The sequence below is a fragment of the Phyllobates terribilis genome, unplaced genomic scaffold (genome assembly GCF_046119375.1).
Source record: "Phyllobates terribilis strain yellow unplaced genomic scaffold, ASM4611937v1 Scaffold_12__6_contigs__length_324123572, whole genome shotgun sequence".
Classification (NCBI taxonomy): Eukaryota; Metazoa; Chordata; class Amphibia; order Anura; family Dendrobatidae; genus Phyllobates; species Phyllobates terribilis.
This window is the reverse complement of record NW_027362772.1, coordinates 34,268,455-34,289,813: the sequence shown is the minus strand read 5'-3', so window position 1 is coordinate 34,289,813 and position 21,359 is coordinate 34,268,455. Positions and strand designations below refer to the sequence as shown.

At 42.6% G+C, this 21,359-nt stretch overlaps 1 protein-coding gene across 1 annotated transcript in view; it reads right to left on the bottom strand.

Annotated features, from left to right (window-relative positions):
• Positions 1 to 21,060, bottom strand: part of LOC141172997 (B-cell receptor CD22-like) — a 60,949-nt gene extending 39,889 nt beyond the window's left edge. The window contains exons 1-6 of the mRNA XM_073657614.1: positions 20,798 to 21,060; positions 9,485 to 9,573; positions 4,919 to 5,287; positions 2,323 to 2,616; positions 1,741 to 1,995; positions 240 to 500 (exon numbers count right to left, since the gene is read on the bottom strand). Of these exons, the coding sequence (XP_073513715.1) occupies positions 240 to 500; positions 1,741 to 1,995; positions 2,323 to 2,616; positions 4,919 to 5,287; positions 9,485 to 9,569 (1,264 nt within the window). The 5' untranslated portion in view covers positions 9,570 to 9,573; positions 20,798 to 21,060. The remainder of the gene's footprint in view (positions 1 to 239; positions 501 to 1,740; positions 1,996 to 2,322; positions 2,617 to 4,918; positions 5,288 to 9,484; positions 9,574 to 20,797) is intronic.
• Between the last annotated feature and the right edge of the window lie 299 nt (positions 21,061 to 21,359).

The window sequence follows — 21,359 nt, the reverse complement described above, 5'->3', positions numbered from 1 at the left end:
TGTCCAATATTCTGATTCTGTAGAAAGCAGCAATCGGCTAAACAATATTTGTAAAAATTGTTTTTGACTTTTATATATTACTCAATATGGCAATAGTTTCAGAGTTGTAGGTTATTGAATATTTTGGAGGTCTAAAAGTAGTCTGAAAACTCCAAGAATTTAAGATAGTTTTCCTATTGGATAATTACATTTAGAAGGACATCCTCAGATACATTGTGCGGAAACTAAGGAATACTCACACTTCACATCCAGTTGCACGGCAGTAGAAAAATTGTGTCCTTGATCATTTATAGCTTCACACTGATAAAATCCAGAATCATCCTTTGTTATACTATGGAAAAGATAGTGGCTTTTGGTGCTATTGAAGCATTGCCGGTCATCCTTGTACCAGATGTAAAGGGAGACCTGTGGGTTTGCAACCGTGGAACATGTCAGCGTAACAAGGGATCCTTCTTCTATATTTTCCATGGGTCTCTGAATAAGTACATTTTTGGGAGGATCTGAAATATTTTATGAGAAGGAGTAAATAATAACACAAAAACTTGGAAATTAAAGTTATGGATCTCTCATAAATTGTGAGAGAAGGTATTGTTAGTAAGAAGTTTATAAAGATTCAACTATGGGGCTGGTATTGTTTAAAGGGGTTGTCCAGCTCCGTACATCCTATTCTGGCCATACAGACGTGTGACCTGTGCGATGCGTCACAAGCTCCTCCCAACTAGAAGAGGAAGAATGCAGAAGATCAGGAGACCCTGGCGGGGATATGAGAGGAGTGACGGGGGACCGGTAGATGAAGATGCTGCACTTGTCATTTGTAGGCATTGTGGGCCATATTGTTTAAAATAAAAAATGGTGGACAACCCCTGAAAATATACTCCTCCCACCATTCCTCTACTCCTCTCTTCCTCCATCTATTGCTTTCTACCCACTTTATTTTCTTCCTCTCTTTCTTTCTTTTCTTTCATTCTTTCTTTATCTTTCCTATTACTTTCATTCTTTCTTTTGCTCTTTCTTTTTTTCTTTCTTTCTCTTTTTTACATTTTATTTCCTTCCCTCTTTACTTTCTTCCTCTTTTTTTCTTGTTTCCTTCCTTATTTCTTTCTTTCTTGTTTCCTTCCCTCTTTCTTTCTTTTTTTCTTTCCTATTACTTTTATTCTTTCCTGACATTCATTTTTTTCTTTCCTTGCCATCATGTTTCCTTCCCTCTTTATTTCCTTCTTTTTTACTTTCTTTGTTGTTACTGTCATTCTTTCCCTTGTTCTTTCCTTGTTTTCCTCTTTTTCTTTATATTTTATTTCCTTTCCTATTTCCTGTCTTCCTCTTTGTTTCTGCACTTTCCTTTTCTTTTTTTCTTTTCGTTATATTTAGTTTCCTCTTTACTTTCTTCCTCTTTGTTTCTTTGTTTCTGTTTTTCTTTTCTCTTTTTTTATTCTCTTTATATTTTGTTTCCTTCCCTCTATTTTTCTTTCTTTCTTTCTTTTTTACTTTTTTCTTTTATTCTTTCTTTTGTTCTCGCTATATATCTTCTTTCTTTTCTTTTCATCATGTTTCCTTCCCTCTTTATTTACTTCTTTCTTTATTTTTTTCTTTTTTATTTCTTTATTTTCATCATTTTTCTTCCTTCCTTCCTTCCTTCCTCTCCCACCATCTCTCCACTCTCCATCTCTCCTTTCCATCTATTTCTTAGTTTCTTTCTTATTATCTACTAACACAAGATATATTTGGATTATAGTTACTTACGCAGCACAGAGATTTCCACAGTGTTTGAGTATCTGGTGCCGACACTGTTTTCAGCTTTGCAATAATATTTTCCAGATTCCTTACATTGTAGTTGTAGGTCATTTGTCTCAGCATTGAATATTTCCTCATCTTTGTACCATGTGATCTTGAGATCTGGCGGATTGCTACTTTCCACAGAACAGCTCAGTGTTTTCATGTTCCCCTCTATGAGTTTTATGGGACTCTCAGACATGATTTGGACATTCTGAGGGGCATCTGGAAAAGGAAATTCCAAATATCTGCTTAGGATTCTCTATTTATATATAGTTGCAGATTAGCTTTACTTTGTATTAATATTCCAAAAATATACTAAAATAACAAATAATAAGTAATGCAATAACTACATAATAATATGACTAGATGAAGTGCATGTTAATTAAGTTATGAAGTTGACTTGCCGAGGATCGGGAACGAGAACACGAGCTGGTGGCCATGAGTATCACCACTTGTTTCTTGATCTACACTAGTCCTTTATCATGACATATCTTTAAAGTAAGTGATATGCAGATGAAGATAAATAAAGGAGGGGGGGGGGGCACTTACATTTTACATCAAGCTTTATGGTTTTAATTTCAGTTTCCTCTTTCATCCTTTGAAGTATGCAGCTAATATTCTTATTGTGGTCTTCCGATGATGGGATAAAAGTCAGCGTGGTGGTCACACTTATCCCACTCGTGTCATTCTTTGTATATATTTTCACGTCTCCTTTAACATCCTGTAGCCAAATCAGGCTCATGTTATAATAGGGGCAGTAGTAATCTATAGAGCATGTTAATGTGACCGTCTTGTTTTCTTGCATTTCGGGAACTGTAGGAAATTTCAAACTCGGGCTCGTATCTAAAAGTAAAATAAAATTGCATGCAAGATGTATTTTGATGGCTGATGAACAAAAAACAGTCAACTATACCTACAAAGTTTATTTTCATATGGGTGAAAAAGCCTTTACTATGAAAAATGTCAAGGATGTGCTCATATTCTGCATAGCGATAAGGTCCACCCTTAGATTACTCTATTCTGTAGGGTCTAAGGAACTCCAATTTGGCACAGATTCTGTCAAGCCCTTCAAGATGTTGTCCCACAAAGTACATTTTAATTAACAGACCTTGAAGCAATAATACGTTCCACAATCGAATTTGTTAAAAATATTCCTGTGTTGAGATACCCTTAAAAGTGCGCCCCTGCTATGTAATGTTATTTGCTGTGTCTGACCATGCAGAGCTGCTCCAGTTCATGGTTGGCAGAAACTTCAGCTCTTGGTTAGGTGTGAAGCATAAGTCACTCATGATAAGTGAGTATACCGATGAAACAGCAGTGATTCTCTGCTGCTATTTTCTGAAATAACACATTTACCTGTCTTTTTTTTTATCACAGGAGTGAGTATTTCTGCCATGTCACTAGCTCTGTGAGATCATCATAAATCAAGTCAGTTACATACAAGTTTAGCGACCACTGGTTCTCATACCTCACTGACTTGATTTGTGATGACCCTAGAGGGTTAGCGACATGGTAGAAACACTTGTTCCTGTGACAAAACAGGCAAGGAAATGTGGTTCCTCAGATATGGAAATGTGTTACCTCAGAAAGCTACATTTGTGAGCCCCTGTGTAATCACTTATAATAATTGCCTTTTCCCTGGCCGACAGATATGGTATGTTTCGACCATGAACTGCAGCAGCTCTGCATGGTTGGACACAGCCATTACACAGTATATAGCAGAGGCACATTTACAAGATTATCTCAGGACAAGAACATTTTTTTACATCCAATTGTGGAACTTATTAATCGAAGTCCTATTAATTAAAATGGACTTTATGGAACAACCCCTTTAATGATATTATCTAATCAGAGATAACCCTCATCAAAATTGGCAACCACTTGATTTCCAATAGTCACACTCTTTGCATTCCTGGAAATCAGATGTTAGATGTTCAGCTGACAACTATTCTTTTTCATTTCCTAGTTTTTTTTTCTTAGAGGTAGATTTTTTAAAAATAACAAATGGAAGCAGACTCAACTGATGCAGTGTGGATCAGCACAAGCCGTTGCGGTGGTCTGCTCTAGTTTTCCTCTGGATCTCATAGGGCAGCGGAAGCTTCCGAAGAGAAACATCTGAGGAAGTGATGGTCCAGATTTCAGAAGTCTTGTGACATCCAGAGTAAATTAACACTTTTGGAGTGGGGACGACTACTATAGTGGTCAGTGCTGGATCCACGGGGGTAACAAAAAACAACCCTTTTGAACCACTGGTGGCTTACTGCCTGTGAAAATATAGGATTGGGATCTAGGGAGAAAGGTTTCTCCTTATGGAGAGTGACATGCCTGTCATGCCAGGGTAAGAAGGCTTAAAGATTAGCAATGCTCCTCTGTCAAATTAATCGTGCAAATTGTCTCATCAGAAAGTAAGAAAACTTGAACTCTATTGCCACCTATTGGAAGAAGCAATCCTAAAAGTCAATACTGACCCATTAACGACCCTTGCCACATGACTTTGGATAAAAGCCAAACCAGAATCTCAATCTGCTGACGCTTGTTTTAGGGTGTTGCCCATCCTCAGTGCAAAGCACGAGATCTGATTTGGCTCTGACTGGGGTCTAAGGTGTAACTGTTCGACTTAGGATAAAAGCCAAACCAGAAGCTCAATTTGCAAACACTTGTTTTGGTGTGTTACCCATTGCATGGCCTATAAGTCTCCTTACACGAGCATGTAAGGCATGTCACTCTCCATAAGGAGAAATGTTAACCCTTAGACATCAGTCAAAGCATTCTCAAACAGCCAAATCAGATCTCATGCTTTACACTGAGGAGAGGAAACACCTTGAAACACGTGTCTGCAAATTGAGATTCTGGTTTGGGTTTTAGCCTGAGTCATGTGCCAAGGCTCGTTAAAGGGTTGATATGAACTTTTAGGATTGCTGCTTCCAATAGATGGCACTAAATTTCAAGTCCTCTTCCTTTCTAAATAGACAATTTGCAAAAGAGAGGATTACACATGTTTATAATTTTTTGATATGTGATTTTCATTGCACAGAGTATGGATTTTCAAGAAACAGTGCACAAAGTGACATTTCTGCTTTACAATATCTGAATAAAGTGACAATACCTCCAATAAAAAATGTTTAGAAGAACAAGGGTAACTTACGAGAAACGCTGAGGGTCAAGTTGGACTTTGACATCCATTTAAAGACTTCCTGTGCTGTACGTTTCCCAATCAATCTGAGCTGGTAATATCCAGTGTCTTCTTTCTGAAGGTTGGTTATTACTATGGTGCAGTCCCTTTCTTCTTTTCCAATATGAACTACATTTTCTAGCTTAGTGTAAGTGTCCGACTGTGAGGGCATTTTGCTTTGATAAATTATTTTTCCAGTAAAATCCTTTTCTGTAGGATTATATACTGGATTAAAAAACCACATGTAATAGTCAAAAGCTACATAACTTTTAATTGAACAAGGTAATATAGCGCAAGAACCATTCCAGGCATGAACGTTGTTCGCAAGATTGACATATTGAACTGAAAAACAAACAAACACAACTGTGCTCATCAAAAACCCCAAAAACATTTTAAGAAACACATTACTGTGCAAAGATTTAAGTAATAAAGTAGCTATATTAATGTAAATAGGATCAGTATTATAGTAGTTATATTCTTGTACATAGGAGCAGTATTATAGTAGTTATATTCTTGTACATAGGGGGCTGTATTATAGTAGTTATATTCTTGCACATAGGGGCAGTATTATAGTAGTTATATTCTTGTACATAGGAGTAGTATTATAGTAGTTATATTCTTGTACATAGGGGCCAGTATTATAGTAGTTATATTCTTGTACATAGGGGCAGTATTATAGTAGTTATATTCTTGTACACAGGGGACAGTATTATAGTAGTTATATTCTTGTACATAGAGGCAGTATTATAGTAGTTATATTCTTGTACATAGGGGCAGTATTATAGTAGTTATATTCTTGTACATAGGAGCAGTATTATAGTAGTTATATTCTTGTACATAGGGGGCAGTATTACAGTAGTTATATTCTTGTACATAGGGGGCAGTATTATAGTAGCTATATTCTTGTACATAGGGAACAGTATTATAGTAGTTATATTCTTGTACATAGTAGCAGTATTAAAGTAGTTATATTCTTGTACATAGGGGCAGTATTATAGTAGTTATATTCTTGTACATAGGGAGCAGTATTATAGTAGTTATATTCTTGTACATAGGAGCAGTATTATAGTAGTTCTAATCTTGTACATAGGGGGCAGTATTATAGTAGTTATATTCTTGTACATAGGGGCAGTATTATAGTAGTTATATTCTTGTACATAGGGGCAGTTTTATAGTAGTTATATTCTTGTACATAGGAGCAGTATTATAGTAGTTAAATTCTTGTACATAGGAGCAGTATTATAGTAGTTACATTCTTGTACATAGGAGAAGTATTATAGTAGTTATATTCTTGTAGATAGGAGCAGTATTATAGTAGTTATATTCTTGTACATAGGGGCAGTATTATAGTAGTTATATTCTTGTATATAGGAGCAGTATTATAGTAGTTATATTCTTGTACATAGGGGTAGTATTATAGTAGTTATATTCTTGTACATAGGGGCAGTATTATAGTAGTTATATTCTTGTACATAGGGGTAGTATTATAGTAGTTATATTCTTGTACATAGGGGCAGTATTATAGTAGTTATATTCTTGTACATAGGGAGCAGTATTAAAGTAGTTATATTCTTGTACATAGGGGCAGTATTATAGTAGTTATATTCTTGTACATAGGGGACAGCATTATAGTAGTTATATTTTTGTACATAGGAGCAGTATTATAATAGCTATATTTTTGAACATAGGAGCAGAATTATAGTAGTTACAGTATATTCTTGAACATAGGGGCAGTATTATAGCAGTTATATTCTTGTACATAGGAACAGTATTATATCAGTTATATTTCTGTACATAGGAGCAGTATTAAAGTAGTTATATTCTCGTACATAGGGGGCAGTATTACAGTAGTTATATTCTTGTACATAGGGGGCAGTATTATAGTAGCTATATTCTTGTACATAGGGAACAGTATTATAGTAGTTATATTCTTGTACATAGTAGCAGTATTAAAGTAGTTATATTCTTGTACATAGGGGCAGTATTATAGTAGTTATATTCTTGTACATAGGGAGCAGTATTATAGTAGTTATATTCTTGTACATAGGAGCAGTATTATAGTAGTTCTAATCTTGTACATAGGGGGCAGTATTATAGTAGTTATATTCTTGTACATAGGGGCAGTATTATAGTAGTTATATTCTTGTACATAGGGGCAGTTTTATAGTAGTTATATTCTTGTACATAGGAGCAGTATTATAGTAGTTAAATTCTTGTACATAGGAGCAGTATTATAGTAGTTACAGTCTTGTACATAGGAGAAGTATTATAGTAGTTATATTCTTGTAGATAGGAGCAGTATTATAGTAGTTATATTCTTGTACATAGGGGCAGTATTATAGTAGTTATATTCTTGTATATAGGAGCAGTATTATAGTAGTTATATTCTTGTACATAGGGGTAGTATTATAGTAGTTATATTCTTGTACATAGGGGCAGTATTATAGTAGTTATATTCTTGTACATAGGGGTAGTATTATAGTAGTTATATTCTTGTACATAGGGGCAGTATTATAGTAGTTATATTCTTGTACATAGGGAGCAGTATTAAAGTAGTTATATTCTTGTACATAGGGGCAGTATTATAGTAGTTATATTCTTGTACATAGGGGACAGCATTATAGTAGTTATATTTTTGTACATAGGAGCAGTATTATAATAGCTATATTTTTGAACATAGGAGCAGAATTATAGTAGTTACAGTATATTCTTGAACATAGGGGCAGTATTATAGCAGTTATATTCTTGTACATAGGAACAGTATTATATCAGTTATATTTCTGTACATAGGAGCAGTATTAAAGTAGTTATATTCTCGTACATAGGGGACAGAATTATAGTAGTTATATTTTTGTACATAGGAGCAGTATTATAACAGTTATATTGTTGTACATAGTAGCAGAAATATATAAGAGTTATATTCTTGTACATAGGGGGCAGTATTATAGTAGTTATATTCTTGTACATAGGGGGCAATATTATGGTAGTTATATTCGTGTACATAGGAGCAGTATTATAGTAGTTATATTCCTGTACATAGGAGTAGTATTATAGTAGTTATATTCTTGTACATAGGAGCAGTATTATAGTAGTTATATTCCTATATATAGGGGGCAGTATTATAGTAGTTATATTCTTGTACATAGGGGCTGTATTATAGTAGTTATATTCTTATACATAGGGGCAGTATTATAGTAGTTATGTACTTGTACACAGGAGCAGTATTATAGCAGTTATATTCTTGTACATAGGGGCAGTATAATAGTAGTTATATTCTTGTACATAGTGGGCAGTATTATAGTAGTTATATTCTTGTACATAGAGGGCAGTATTATAGTAGTTATATTCTTGTACATAGGAACAGTATTATAGTAGTTATATTCTTGTACATAGGAGCAGTATTATAGTAGTTGCATTCTTGTACATAGGGGGCAATATTATAGTAGTTATATTCTTGTTAATAGGAGCAGTATTATAATAGTTATATTCCTGTACATAGGAGCAGTGTTAGAGAAGTTATATTCCTGTATATAGTGGACAGTATTATAGTAGTTTTATTCTTGTACATAGGGGCAGTATTATAGTAGTTATATTCTTGTACATAGGGGCAGTATTATAGTAGTTATGTACTTGTACACAGGAGCAATATTATATCAGTTATATTCTTGTACATAGAGGGCAGTATTATAATAGTTGTATTCTTGTACATATGGGCAGTATTATGGTAGTTATATTCTTTTGCATAGGAGCAGTATTATAGTAGTTATATTCTTGTACATAGGAGCAGTATTATAGTAGTTTTATTCTTGTACATAGGAGCAGTATTATAGTAGTTATATTCTTGTACATAGGGGCAGTATTATAGTAGTTATATTCTTGTGCCTAGGAGCAGTATTATAGTAGTTATATTCTTGTACATAGCGGCTGTACTATAGTAGTTATATTCTTGTACATAGGGAGCAGGATTATAGTAGTTATATTCTTTTATATAGGAGCAGTATTATAGTAGTTCTATTCTTGTACATAGGAGCAGTAATATAGTAGTTATATTCTTGTATATAGAGAGCAGTATTATAGTAGTTATATCCTTGTACATAGGAGCAGTATTATAGTAGTTACATTCTTGTATATAGGGGGCAGTGTTATAGTAGTTTTATTCTTGTTTATTCTTGTACATAGGAGCAGTATTATAGTAGTTATATTCTTGTACATAGGGGCAGTATTATAGTATATTCTTGTACATTGGGGCAGTATTATAGTAGTTATATTCTTGTACATAGGAGCAGTATTATAGTAGTTATATTATTACACATAGGAAGCAGTTTTATACTAGTTACATTCTTGTACATAGGAGCAGTATTATAGTAGTTATATTATTACACATAGGGAGCAGTATTATAGTAGTTATATTCTTCTACTTAAGGGGCAGTAATATGGAAGTTACTGTATATTCTTGTACATAGGAGATCATATTATAAAAGTTAGAGTTTGGTTAATATGAGGTAGTAATATTGTATTTAAATTTTACGTTTAACATACCATTATTGCACCTATTGATGTCACATTTAAAAAGGAAAACCAAAACTAGAAAATTCAATTTTTTCCACATTGGATTGTTGTCCATGATCCTAAACAGCAATAGAAAAACAATTTGGTATATGTAATCAATTACAAATTCCATGTAGGGTTCTTATATTCACTAATACCATATAACATGGGGACTGCACGGGAATATGCAGTTAAATTTCAAACTTGGTTCTGGTTCTGTAGGAAGGCATACCTAACAATTCAAACTGTTTAAAAACACATTAATACTGGTAACTTTGCAAAAACAATAAAGTAAAAACTTTACGACTGACTTATCTTTAAATGGAAAATATTGGTAATTGCAGAATGTGTCATCCTGTGTAGGCAAAATATGCTCCTTCATGCAAGTAAACCGCCAACCCAAAGTCAATGAAGCGTCTATTCTGTGCTCGAAGGGAACTGTTGATATTTTCAACAGATATGTGTAAGGGACTCAGGGTGGTAGTTATGGCCAGAGGCTGATGTGTTCCCATACCCTGGTCCCCTGACAAAGATAAAAGTCCCAATTTTCCCTTGTGTGTGTGGTGCAGAACACTCACATCTGGATCATAGTTCTCTGACGTCTTCAGTCTTCTCATCTCAGGAACGGCCGCACACACATTTAAGGAGTTCTGTTCCATTTTATAAAAAAGAATTTTACTAGAACATTTGCAAATGTCTTCATACAGCACATTACATTGTATACCGACTCCACCAGGGTCACCGTTCGACACACCGCACGTATAGATGTTCAGTGTCCATTTGTCCCGAGTTGTCCCTTTCATAGTGAACACTCATGGTCTATGAGACCCTTGCAGTAGTAAGAATCCCTGTACTGACTGTTTCCCGTCCGGCTTCCCCTTCTCTGAAGGCTTGTGGAGACACAACTCACTGTGAATCCTATGGACCGTAGGTCCCGAACGTACGGAAATGTCTGTTCAGAGTATCTGAGTACAGGTTCTTCTCTGCTGGACAACTTGTGCCAAAGGTGCTCCCTGGACCACCAACTGTACTTGTCTTACATCTTTCTCTCTCTCCCAGGAAACTAACATGCAACCAGGAAACTGCTCTCTGATCCACTGAATCTGCTCCTCCCACACTCAGCAGCTCCCAAACTCCTTAACCCTTTCCTACACTACCCTCTACTAACATGTAGGGCAATTAATCATAAAACATTTTCATATTGCAAACAGGATATGGCATTATATGCATGACCAGGTCCTGGTCACCCTCTTACATTTCCTCCCTCCTTAAACATGGTCGTCCCGACCATGAGAACACCTGTAAAAACACAATGCACATTTAAAACATTCGACACATATATTCATATTAAAACACACAATATATTAATTCACTTTTTCTTGTTTCTTGGTGGTCAATCTTGACCTCGGTCCCACTCGGTTGGGACCCTGGAACACAGAGTTCAAGTTCTTTTGGATATGAGTCCGTCGGACTCCGGTCCCCTTGCTCCTGGGACCAAAAACAAATAAACTCAAAAAAAAAAAATAAAAATTTGTCCACCACAGGCCAGCTGGCCAACAAATCCTGCTCCGACAGTCCTGGAGAAGTGACCCGGCTCGATCCTCGGGTCGTCCTGACAGTTTCTCCCCCTCCCTCCTTTTACTGGGTACGGTCCCGTTGAGGACCTTGAACCGCTCGACAGTTCTTTACTAGGACACAGTCCATGAAGCAGTTGCGCACAGTCCTTAGTTAACCCTGTTAGGATTCAGTCCCATAATCCAGCAGGGGAATGCGCAAACGTGCGCAACAGAACTTGGAGGGGGGAAAAACACACACATAAAAAAATTATCTTCTGGTCGTCTGGCCAGCACCATTGCTCCATGGTGCTATAAGGGCTGGTTGCCCTTTAAGAGATGCGGAGCAGTCTCTCTTTAGTGACCGCATCCTGGGCCACCTCCGGTCATCACCAGGCTGAACAGGGGCTCCTGCCACTAGGAACGCAGAACAGTTCCTTGTCTTCCTCTGTGCAACGAGCACAACCAGATGCTTTTAAAGCAGCCGCTCACTCGAGGACTCCCCTGGGACCACCGTAGTGGGCCACTCCCTGACCCTGCATATAGATGATGGTGGTCCCAGAGGATGAACCACTGGAGACCGATCCTCCGCTGTCGCTCCGGCTCCTTGTCTCCGATGCTGACACATTCGAGGCTTCCGACCGCACGCTTCCCTGTGAACCGGCCATTGCCCCCACTGACCCCAGCGCAGGGTATCCCCCTCTGGAGTTGACTCTGTCACTCTGGCCCACAGCCAGCTGTACTGCGGCCACTACCGTCGGCCGTACAGGCCGATCCATCGCCTGTTCTTCCATGTCAGACAGAACGGTGACGGGCACCGCATACGGGCCTCGGGGCCCACGCTCTTTAATGAACCCAACCCGGTTACCGATAAACAAGAGACCGGGGGTGTCAACAGACCCTTGGTTGACGTAGACCTTCTCGCCGGTCCCCACTTCCTGTATGAACCCGTAGCCGCGGGACGAATCGAAATGCCACACGATGCCGCTAGTCATCCGGCCGGACATTGCTCCTCACCCCCGCCTCCGCAGTTCTTCGCGGATACAGCGCTCCCGCTTCTTCTTTTCTGAGATCACCCCGGCGATCCACCGGGCCTCCTCTTCCCTGGGGGTCCTCACTACCTCCTGGTAAGTAGGGGGTTGGGGGCTGGGGACAGGGCCCACATTGCGACTCACCGCTGCCGTGGTCACCGGAGCCGGCTTGTCCTCGACTGCTGGCACCTCCTCGGTCATTGCTCCTCCAGCCGCTTCCTCCCGGACCGCCACTCGCTTCTCCTCAGTGCTTGTCATCACGAGCCCCTTCAGGGCCTCCGCAAGGGGGATGGAATCTCCCCTCGGGTCGTGAAAAGGGTACCAGCCTGGTACAAAAGGCAGACCACTCTCAAGGGGATAGTTATGGAGGTCAAAGACTCCCCAGCGGCCTCCTGGGCGTTCCTCCTTTCCGTCGCGCTCCCTGCGCCGGCTCCACTCCATCCTCCCGCAGCCGCCATGATGAGCCATCTTGTTATGCTGTCGCCGCTTCTCCGTTCCTTTCAGCAATGGCGCCGCATTGCTCATCACACGAGATCCTCTTTCAAGACTCCGCCCCTCCATGGGCGGGGCTGCCTTCAGCAAATCTTCCCACTCTGTCTCTGGGATCTTCAGTGGTAGGCGGAACTTCTTCTTCCTTCGCCGCGCCCACTGTGGGCGGATACCGCTCACAGGGGGCCGTAATCTCCATCTGGGCCGGCGTCCATACCATACTGCTTTCCGTGCCGTTTTGTGTTCAGGGCGGAACCTTCGCCAATCTCTGCGCCATCCTCCACCATCTTGGGACTCACATTACCGGCCACCATCTTAGCATCGCCATGTTCATCCGCAATCTCATTTCGTACACTTTTCAATTCTCTCCGCTGCATTTGTTTATCTTCAGGCACCTCATCTGCGCCGCGGGTCTTCTCCATCCCGCTCTTTTCATGCGAGGTACTCGCATCCTGCCGACTACGCCAAGTTTGTAAGGGACTCAGGGTGGTAGTTATGTCCAGAGGCTGATGTGTTCCCATACCCTGGTCCCCTGACAAAGATAAAAGTCCCAATTTTCCCATGTTGTGTGTGTGGTGCAGAACACTCACATCTGGATCATAGATCTCTGACATCTTCAGTCTTCTCATCTCAGGAACGGCCGCGCACACATTTAAGGAGTTCTGTTCCATTTTATAAAAAAGAACTTTACTAGAACATTTGTAAATGTCTTCATACAGCACATTACATTGTATACCGACTCCACCAGGGTCACCGTTCGACACACCGCACGTATAGATGTTCAGTGTCCATTTGTCCCGAGTTGTCCCTTTCATAGTGAACACTCCTGGTCTATGAGACCCTTGCAGTAGTAAGAATCCCTGTACTGACTGTTTCCCGTCCGGCTTCCCCTTCTCTGAAGGCTTGTGGAGACACAACTCACTGTGAATCCTATGGACCGTAGGTCCCGAACGTACAGAAATGTCTGTTCAGAGTATCTGAGTACAGGTTCTTCTCTGCTGGACAACTTGTGCCAAAGGTACTCCCTGGACCACCAACTGTACTTGTCTTACATCTTTCTCTCTCTCCCTGGAAACTAACATGCAACCAGGAAACTGCTCTCTGATCCACTGAATCTGCTCCTCCCACACTCAGCAGCTCCCAAACTCCTTAACCCTTTCCTACACTACCCTCTACTAACATGTAGGGCAATTAATCATAAAACATTTTCATATTGCAAACAGGATATGGCATTATATGTACACATACAGACAAGGTCACCCTCTTACATTTGCAGTTGAAGTTTCACTTGAGTTCCAGCTTGATAGTGATTTGGAACCAATAAAACGAAGAAGTACGATGACCTCCTGACAACTGATCGAGTTAATTGGTCAGTAGTTCCTGAGGCTATCAGAATATTTTGGGTTTATTTCACAATGAACATATTGATTCTTATTAATGGTTTTACTTTGAAAGGCATTGATAACAGTGGTATTCATGGTTCAATTAAAGGTGGACACGTTCACTGAAGTAGTTGGATTGTTCCACCATTCATTGACCTTCTCTCCTTTCCTGAGTAAGTTTGAACTTAGCTAATGACATGAAGCTTATCCAAACCTGCTGTTGAACACTGAAATCATCAGGATCACTGATCAGAGGACCAAAGCATCTTACAAAGGTCCTAGAGATGATCAAAGTTCTGCAGGAGCCTTCAATGATCTAACGCTTTGAGCTGACCAATGAACCATAGGATACTATGATGGTTTAACTATCGGATATGGCTAAAATATCAGATGATCGTTTGATGATCCAATGCTTTAAGCTTCTTAAAGAACTCAAGATTTCTTCAGTTGTCAAAGTCTCCGAGATGACCAAAGTACCAGAGTGTCAGGACCGTCAGTGACGACACAGGGGAGATCACACAATGTCTCTCCGTTGCCGTCACTATGTTATGATTTTGTCAGGGATCCGTGCGCACACGATCCAGACTACTCACTACGTAGATATCGTCAGGTGAGAAGAAAGTGTATGTCATCACACCTCCAGATTCCAGCGCAAGGAATATGTGTATATGTCAGCTTCACGATAGCCCAATTATTATTATTCGCTGCCACCACCAGCCAGTTTGAAATATAATACAGGCCTGGTCGGACGCCTGCATTCTGGTAGCGTATGTGTCTTCGTGGGAGGGAACGATTACAAAGCAAAAGAAACAGGACTATTACATTTTATATTTAATCCAAAAGGGAGGCAGTGTTTAGCAAAAATATACAAAGATTTTACAAAAGGGGACATTATAATGCAGAATATATATACAGTTACACAAAATAAACAGGATTAAAGAAGAAACTTACTATACAGTTCACAGAGACGACTCAATATAGCTGGAGGGGAGCTCTCCAATTGACCGTTCAGCGAACGTGACCCCTTGCTTATGAAACATATACTCCTTACAATGAGTACTACTCCCCCTTCGTCTGTGTCCTTTATGCCGAAGGGCAGACCTGCCCACACACTCTGGGATGACATCACGTGGGCTTGGCTCCAGCCTTCATATTTTGATTAGAATAGTTGGCTTTTGTGATAACCTACAGTATTACCAGTTGGTCGCAGAAGCCCGAAAGTGGTACCATATTTTCTATTATGATTTTACCTTTCTCCAGAGATGACACATGGCATAGTTGCGGCCTGTTATTTTGGTACGGGTGCGCCATAGCACCCCGGAGAGGCTTACCACTACGGGATAATAAGCATATTGTTCCTTAGCTGATCCTGTCACTAAAAATATGGGCTCCATTATTATCGGACGTATGGAACTTTAGTTATTCTATATTTCGTGTCGGCTCCAAACATCCCAGAGTTTGTGGCTGGAAATTGTGAGTAGTGTGACAGAGTTCCTTTGAAGCTCCTGGGAATAGAACATTCTCACCTAGATGTAGATTTATCGCATACCTGTGTTAATTGGGTTTGGTAGCACCCAATGTGCTAGCATTTGCTTACAAGGCACTTCTCATGTGTGCGTTAATTTGCATAGATGCCACTGACCAAGTGTCAGCTCTTCTCTTTTGACAATTACTGTAGGGGAGGAGGGAAGAGGGGTCTGGGAGAGAGACTTCTTAATATCTTCTTAATATTTTTCTGACACCGAGGATTCTGTGATGGTCAAAGGCTTTTAGATGACCAAAGTAACAGAGGATTATTTGATGGTGCAAGGCTTTGATCTGACCATAGTTCAAGACGATCGATACTCAGATGATCTATGGCTATGAGAAACCAAATAACTAAGGATTACACCATTGGACCAAGGCTCTAAGTTACCCATAGAACTTGAGAATCATCGAATGGTCCATGGTTCTGAGCTGACAAAAGTACCAAGGATTACCCTATTGGTTCAAGGCTTGAGGTTGCCCATTGAATGTGAAGATCCTCCAGTGGTCCATGGTTCTAGGCTGGCAAAAGTACCAGAAGATCCATAGATGGACCAAGTCTCTGAGCTGAACAAAGTACCAGAGGATCAACTAATGGTTCCAAGCTCTGAACTGTCCAAAGTACTAGAAGATCCTCATATGGTTGGAAATCTATACAGATATTGGTGACATAAATATAGGGAATGTGTCATGTTTGTATACTACCTAGTGGTGAGCGAGTATGTTCGGTTAACCCTTTCTGCGAGTATGCTCGGGCGAGTACCAAGTATCTTCAGCGTACTCGGCGATATGTTTGAATCACTCCCGTGTGCATGATTTGTGACTGTTTGACAGCTTTAATACATGTGAGGAATGCTTGTTTCTTAAGCAGGCTCCAGACAGAAGCAGGCATCCAGCCATTACAGGTAAGAGGAGGTGTATGGCGCCGGAGATCGCAGTATGCGTAGATACTGAACGCATACCGCGATCTCCGGCGTCATACTTACATACTTACCTGACCAGGAGGAGTGTTGCCGCAGCGCCTCTCTTCGCCGGAGACCGGGGCAGGAGTGAGGCGTCGGATCGGTGCATGCGCATAATGCTATCCGGCGCCATTTTACTGAAGACACATTTACCGTGTGTCTTCAGCAAAATGGCGCCAGACAGCGCGGTGCTCCGGCGCCGCACTCCTCCCCCGGCCTCCAGCAGAACAGGACGCAGCATGGTTTGAGCACAGAGAAGAAAGGTGCGTATAACTGTTTATTTTTTTGTTGTATGTGTGTACAGTGTGAAAGGGATGAGGGGGCAACACATACCAGGATTGGGGGGTGAGGGGACCATGCATATACCAGGATTCTGGGGTGAGGGGTACCACACATACCAGGATTGGGGGGTGAGAGGTACCATGCATACCAGGATTGGGGTGTGAGGGGACCACGCATACCAGGATTGGGGGGTGAGGGGTACCACACATATCAGGATTGGGGGGTGAGGGGTACCACGCATACCAGGATTGGTGGGTGAGGGGACCATGCATACAAGGATGGGGGGGTGAGGGGACCATGCATACCAGGATTGGGGGGTGAGAGGACAATGCATACTAGGATGAGCGGTACTACACATACCATTATTGGGGGATGAGGGGCCCATGCATACCAGGATTGGGGGGTGAGGGGACCATGCATACCAGGATTGGGGGGTGAGGGGACCATGCATACCAGGATTGGGGGTGAGGGGACCATGCATACCAGGATTGGGGGGTGAGGGGACCATGCATACCAAAATAGGGATGAGGGGTACCATACATACCAGGATAGGAATGCGGGGTACCATGCATATCAGGATGAGGGATGGGGTGCCATGCATACCAGGATGATGGGTATCATGCATGCCAGAATAGGGATGAGGGGTACCATGCATACCAGGATAAGGATGAGGGGTGCCATGCATACCAGGATAGGATGAGGGATTTAATGCCATGCATACTAGGATGAGGGATTGGGAGCCATGCATACCAGGTTTCAGGGCTGAGGAGGCCATACATACCAGAATTGGGATGAGGGGTGCCATACATACCAGGATCTGGATGAAGGGTATCATGTATGCCAGGATAGGGATGAGGGGTACCATGTATACCAGGATTGGAGATGAGGGGCCCATGCATACCAGGATAGGGATGAGGTGTGCTATACATACCAGGATGGCGGTGAGGGAGATATGCATATCAGAATTGGGGATGAGGGGTGCCATGCATAACAGGATTGGGGATGAGGGGTGCCATACATACCAGGATTGGGGATGAGGGGTGCCATGCATACCAGGATTGGGGATGAGGGGTGCCATGCATACAAGGATTGGGGATGAGGGGTGCCATGCATACCAGGATTGGGGATGAAGAGTGCCATGCATACCAGAATTGGGGATGAGGGGTGCCATGCATACCAGGATTGGAGATGAGGTTTATGATGCATACCAGAATTGGGGATGAGGGAGCCATGCATACCAGAATTGGGGATGAGGGGTGCCATGCATACCAGGATTGGGTATGAGGGGTGCCATGCATACCAGGATTGGGGATGAGAGGTGCCATGCATACCAGGATTGGGGATGAAGGGTGCCATGCATACCAGAATTGGGGATGAGGGGTGCCATGCATACCAGGATTGGGGATGAGGGAGCCATGCATACCAAGATTGGGGATGAGGGGTGCCATGCATACCAGGATTGGGGATGAGGGGTATCATGCATACCAGGATTGGGGATGAGGGGTATCATGCATACCAGGATTGGGGATGAGGGAGCCATGCATACCAGGATTGGGGATGAGGGAGCCATGCATACCAGGATTGGGGATGAGGGGTGCCATGCATACCAGGATTGGGGATGAGGGGTGCCATGCATACCAGGATTGGGGATGAGGGGTGCCATGCATGCCAGGATTGGGGATGAGGGGTGCCATGCATGCTGAGATTGGGGATGAGGGAGCCATGCATACCAGGATTGGGGATGAGGGGTGCCATGCATACCGGGATTGGGGATGAGGGGTGCCATGCATACCAGGATTGGGGATGAGGGATGCCATGCATACCGGGATTGGGGATGTGAGGTGCCATGCATATCGGGATTGGGGATGAGGGGTTCCATGCATACCGGGATTGGGGATGAGGGGTGCCATGCATACCAGGATTGGGGATGAGAGGTGCCATGCATACCGGGAGTGGGGATAAGGGGTGCCATGCATACCAGGATTGGGGATGAAGAGTGCCATGCATACCAGGATTGGGGATGAGGGGTGCCATGCATACCAGGATTGGAGATGAGGGGTATGATGCATACCGGAATTGGGGATGAGGGAGCCATGCATACCAGGATTGGGGATGAGGGAGCCATGCATACCAGGATTGGGGATGAGGGGTATCATGCATACCAGGATTGGGGATGAAGGGTGCCATGCATACCAGGATTGGGGATGAGGGGTATCATGCATACCAGGATTGGGGATGAGGGGTATCATGCATACCAGGATTGGGGATGAGGGGTGCCATGCATACCAGGATTGGGGTTGAGGGGTGCCATGCATACCAGGATTGGGGATGAGGGAGCCATGCATACCAGGATTAGGGATGTGGGGTGCCATGCATATCAGGATTGGGGATGAGGGAGCCATGCATACAAGGATTGGGGATGAGGGGAGCCATGCATACCTGGATTGGGGATGAGGGGTATCATGCATACCAGGTTTGGGAATGAGGGAGCCATGCATACCAGGATTAGGGATGAGGGAGCCATGCATACCAGGATTGGGGATGAGGGGAGCCATGCATACCGGGATTGGGGATGAGGGGTGCCATGCATACCGGGATTGGGGATGAGGGGTGCCATGCATACCGGGATTGGGGATGAGGGGCCATTCATACCAGGATAGGGATGAGGAGTGCCATGCATACCAGGATTCGGATGAGGGGCCATGCATACCTGGATGGGGATGAGGGATGGGGTACCATGCATACCAGGATGAGAGATACCATACATACCAGGATAGGGATGAGTGATGGGGTACCATGCATGCTAGGATAGGAATGGGGGGTGCCATGCATACCAGGATTGGGGATGAGGGGTGCCATGCATACCAGGATTGGGGATGAGGGGTATCATGCATACCAGGATTGGGGATGAGGGGTGCCATGCATACCAGGATTGGGGATGAGGGGTATCATGCATACCAGGATTGGGGATGAGGGGTATCATGCATACCAGGATTGGGGATGAGGGGTGCCATGCATACCAGGATTGGGGTTGAGGGGTGCCATGCATACCAGGATTGGGGATGAGGGAGCCATGCATACCAGGATTAGGGATGTGGGGTGCCATGCATATCAGGATTGGGGATGAGGGAGCCATGCATACAAGGATTGGGGATGAGGGGAGCCATGCATACCTGGATTGGGGATGAGGGGTATCATGCATACCAGGTTTGGGAATGAGGGAGCCATGCATACCAGGATTAGGGATGAGGGAGCCATGCATACCAGGATTGGGGATGAGGGGAGCCATGCATACCGGGATTGGGGATGAGGGGTGCCATGCATACCGGGATTGGGGATGAGGGGTGCCATGCATACCGGGATTGGGGATGAGGGGCCATTCATACCAGGATAGGGATGAGGAGTGCCATGCATACCAGGATTCGGATGAGGGGCCATGCATACCTGGATGGGGATGAGGGATGGGGTACCATGCATACCAGGATGAGAGATACCATACATACCAGGATAGGGATGAGTGATGGGGTACCATGCATGCTAGGATAGGAATGGGGGGTGCCATGCATACCAGGATTGGGGGTGAGGGGTGCCACGCATACCATGATTGGGGATGAGGGGTGCCATGCATACCAGTATTTGGGGTGAGGGGTGCCATGCATACCAGGATTGGGGGTGAGAGGTGCCATGCATACCAGGATTGGAGATGAGGGGTGCCATGCATACTAGGATTGGGGTTGAGGGGTGCCATGAATACCAGGATTGGGGATGAGGGGTGCCATGCATACCAGGATAGGGATGAGGGGTGCCATGCATACCAGGATTGGGGATGAGGGGTGCCATGCGTACCAGGATAGGATGGTGGGGACAGGATGGGGCAGCACAAATACCAGGAGGGGGGCAGCACATACCAGCATGGGAGACCATATACCAATAAAAATGCTCGCCACCCGGGCGTAGAACGGGTTCAATAGCTAGTTACGTATATATTGGTAATGAAAATAGGATTTTTTAATTGTATAAAAACCATCATATGCAGTATTTATACAAGGATATTCTATAAAAAAAATCTGAAATATTTTACCTTCTCCTCTAGGATATCAGGTTTATCCCTCTCAGTGTTTGATCTGGTGTTGATGAGACGACTTCTGATCTTGTAATTACAGCAGCAAGAAATTAGAAAATCTGTCAACCGAATAAAACAATGCAGCCGGTCGTCCTCGCTATCTCCTTCCCTCCCTCTGCTTCCTGCCTTAAGTCAAATTTTTTACATCAATATTGTCACTAGTACAAGATAAACTAAAACTGAAAACACTGCTCGCATCTATGGGTGAAGTGAACCCTGACATTAACATAAATCATCTACTCACAAGTGTGAAACTCTAACACTTATGTAGATACTCCTACTCACCCACCACAGGGTCCATGTTACTTTGTGGCATTCAGAACTTAATGTGTCAAACAGTTTGCAGTTAACTAAAAATAAAAAAAGATATATTACACCGTAATGTCTTGACATAAGAGACAAAGGGCAATAAGTTGAGTACAACCTGGGTGCTGCTCACCTAATGTGGCTGTGCAAACTAAGACACAACACTTGAGAAGACATATTGGGTGGCTTTTGTGTTCCAGCAGTGGTCAACAAT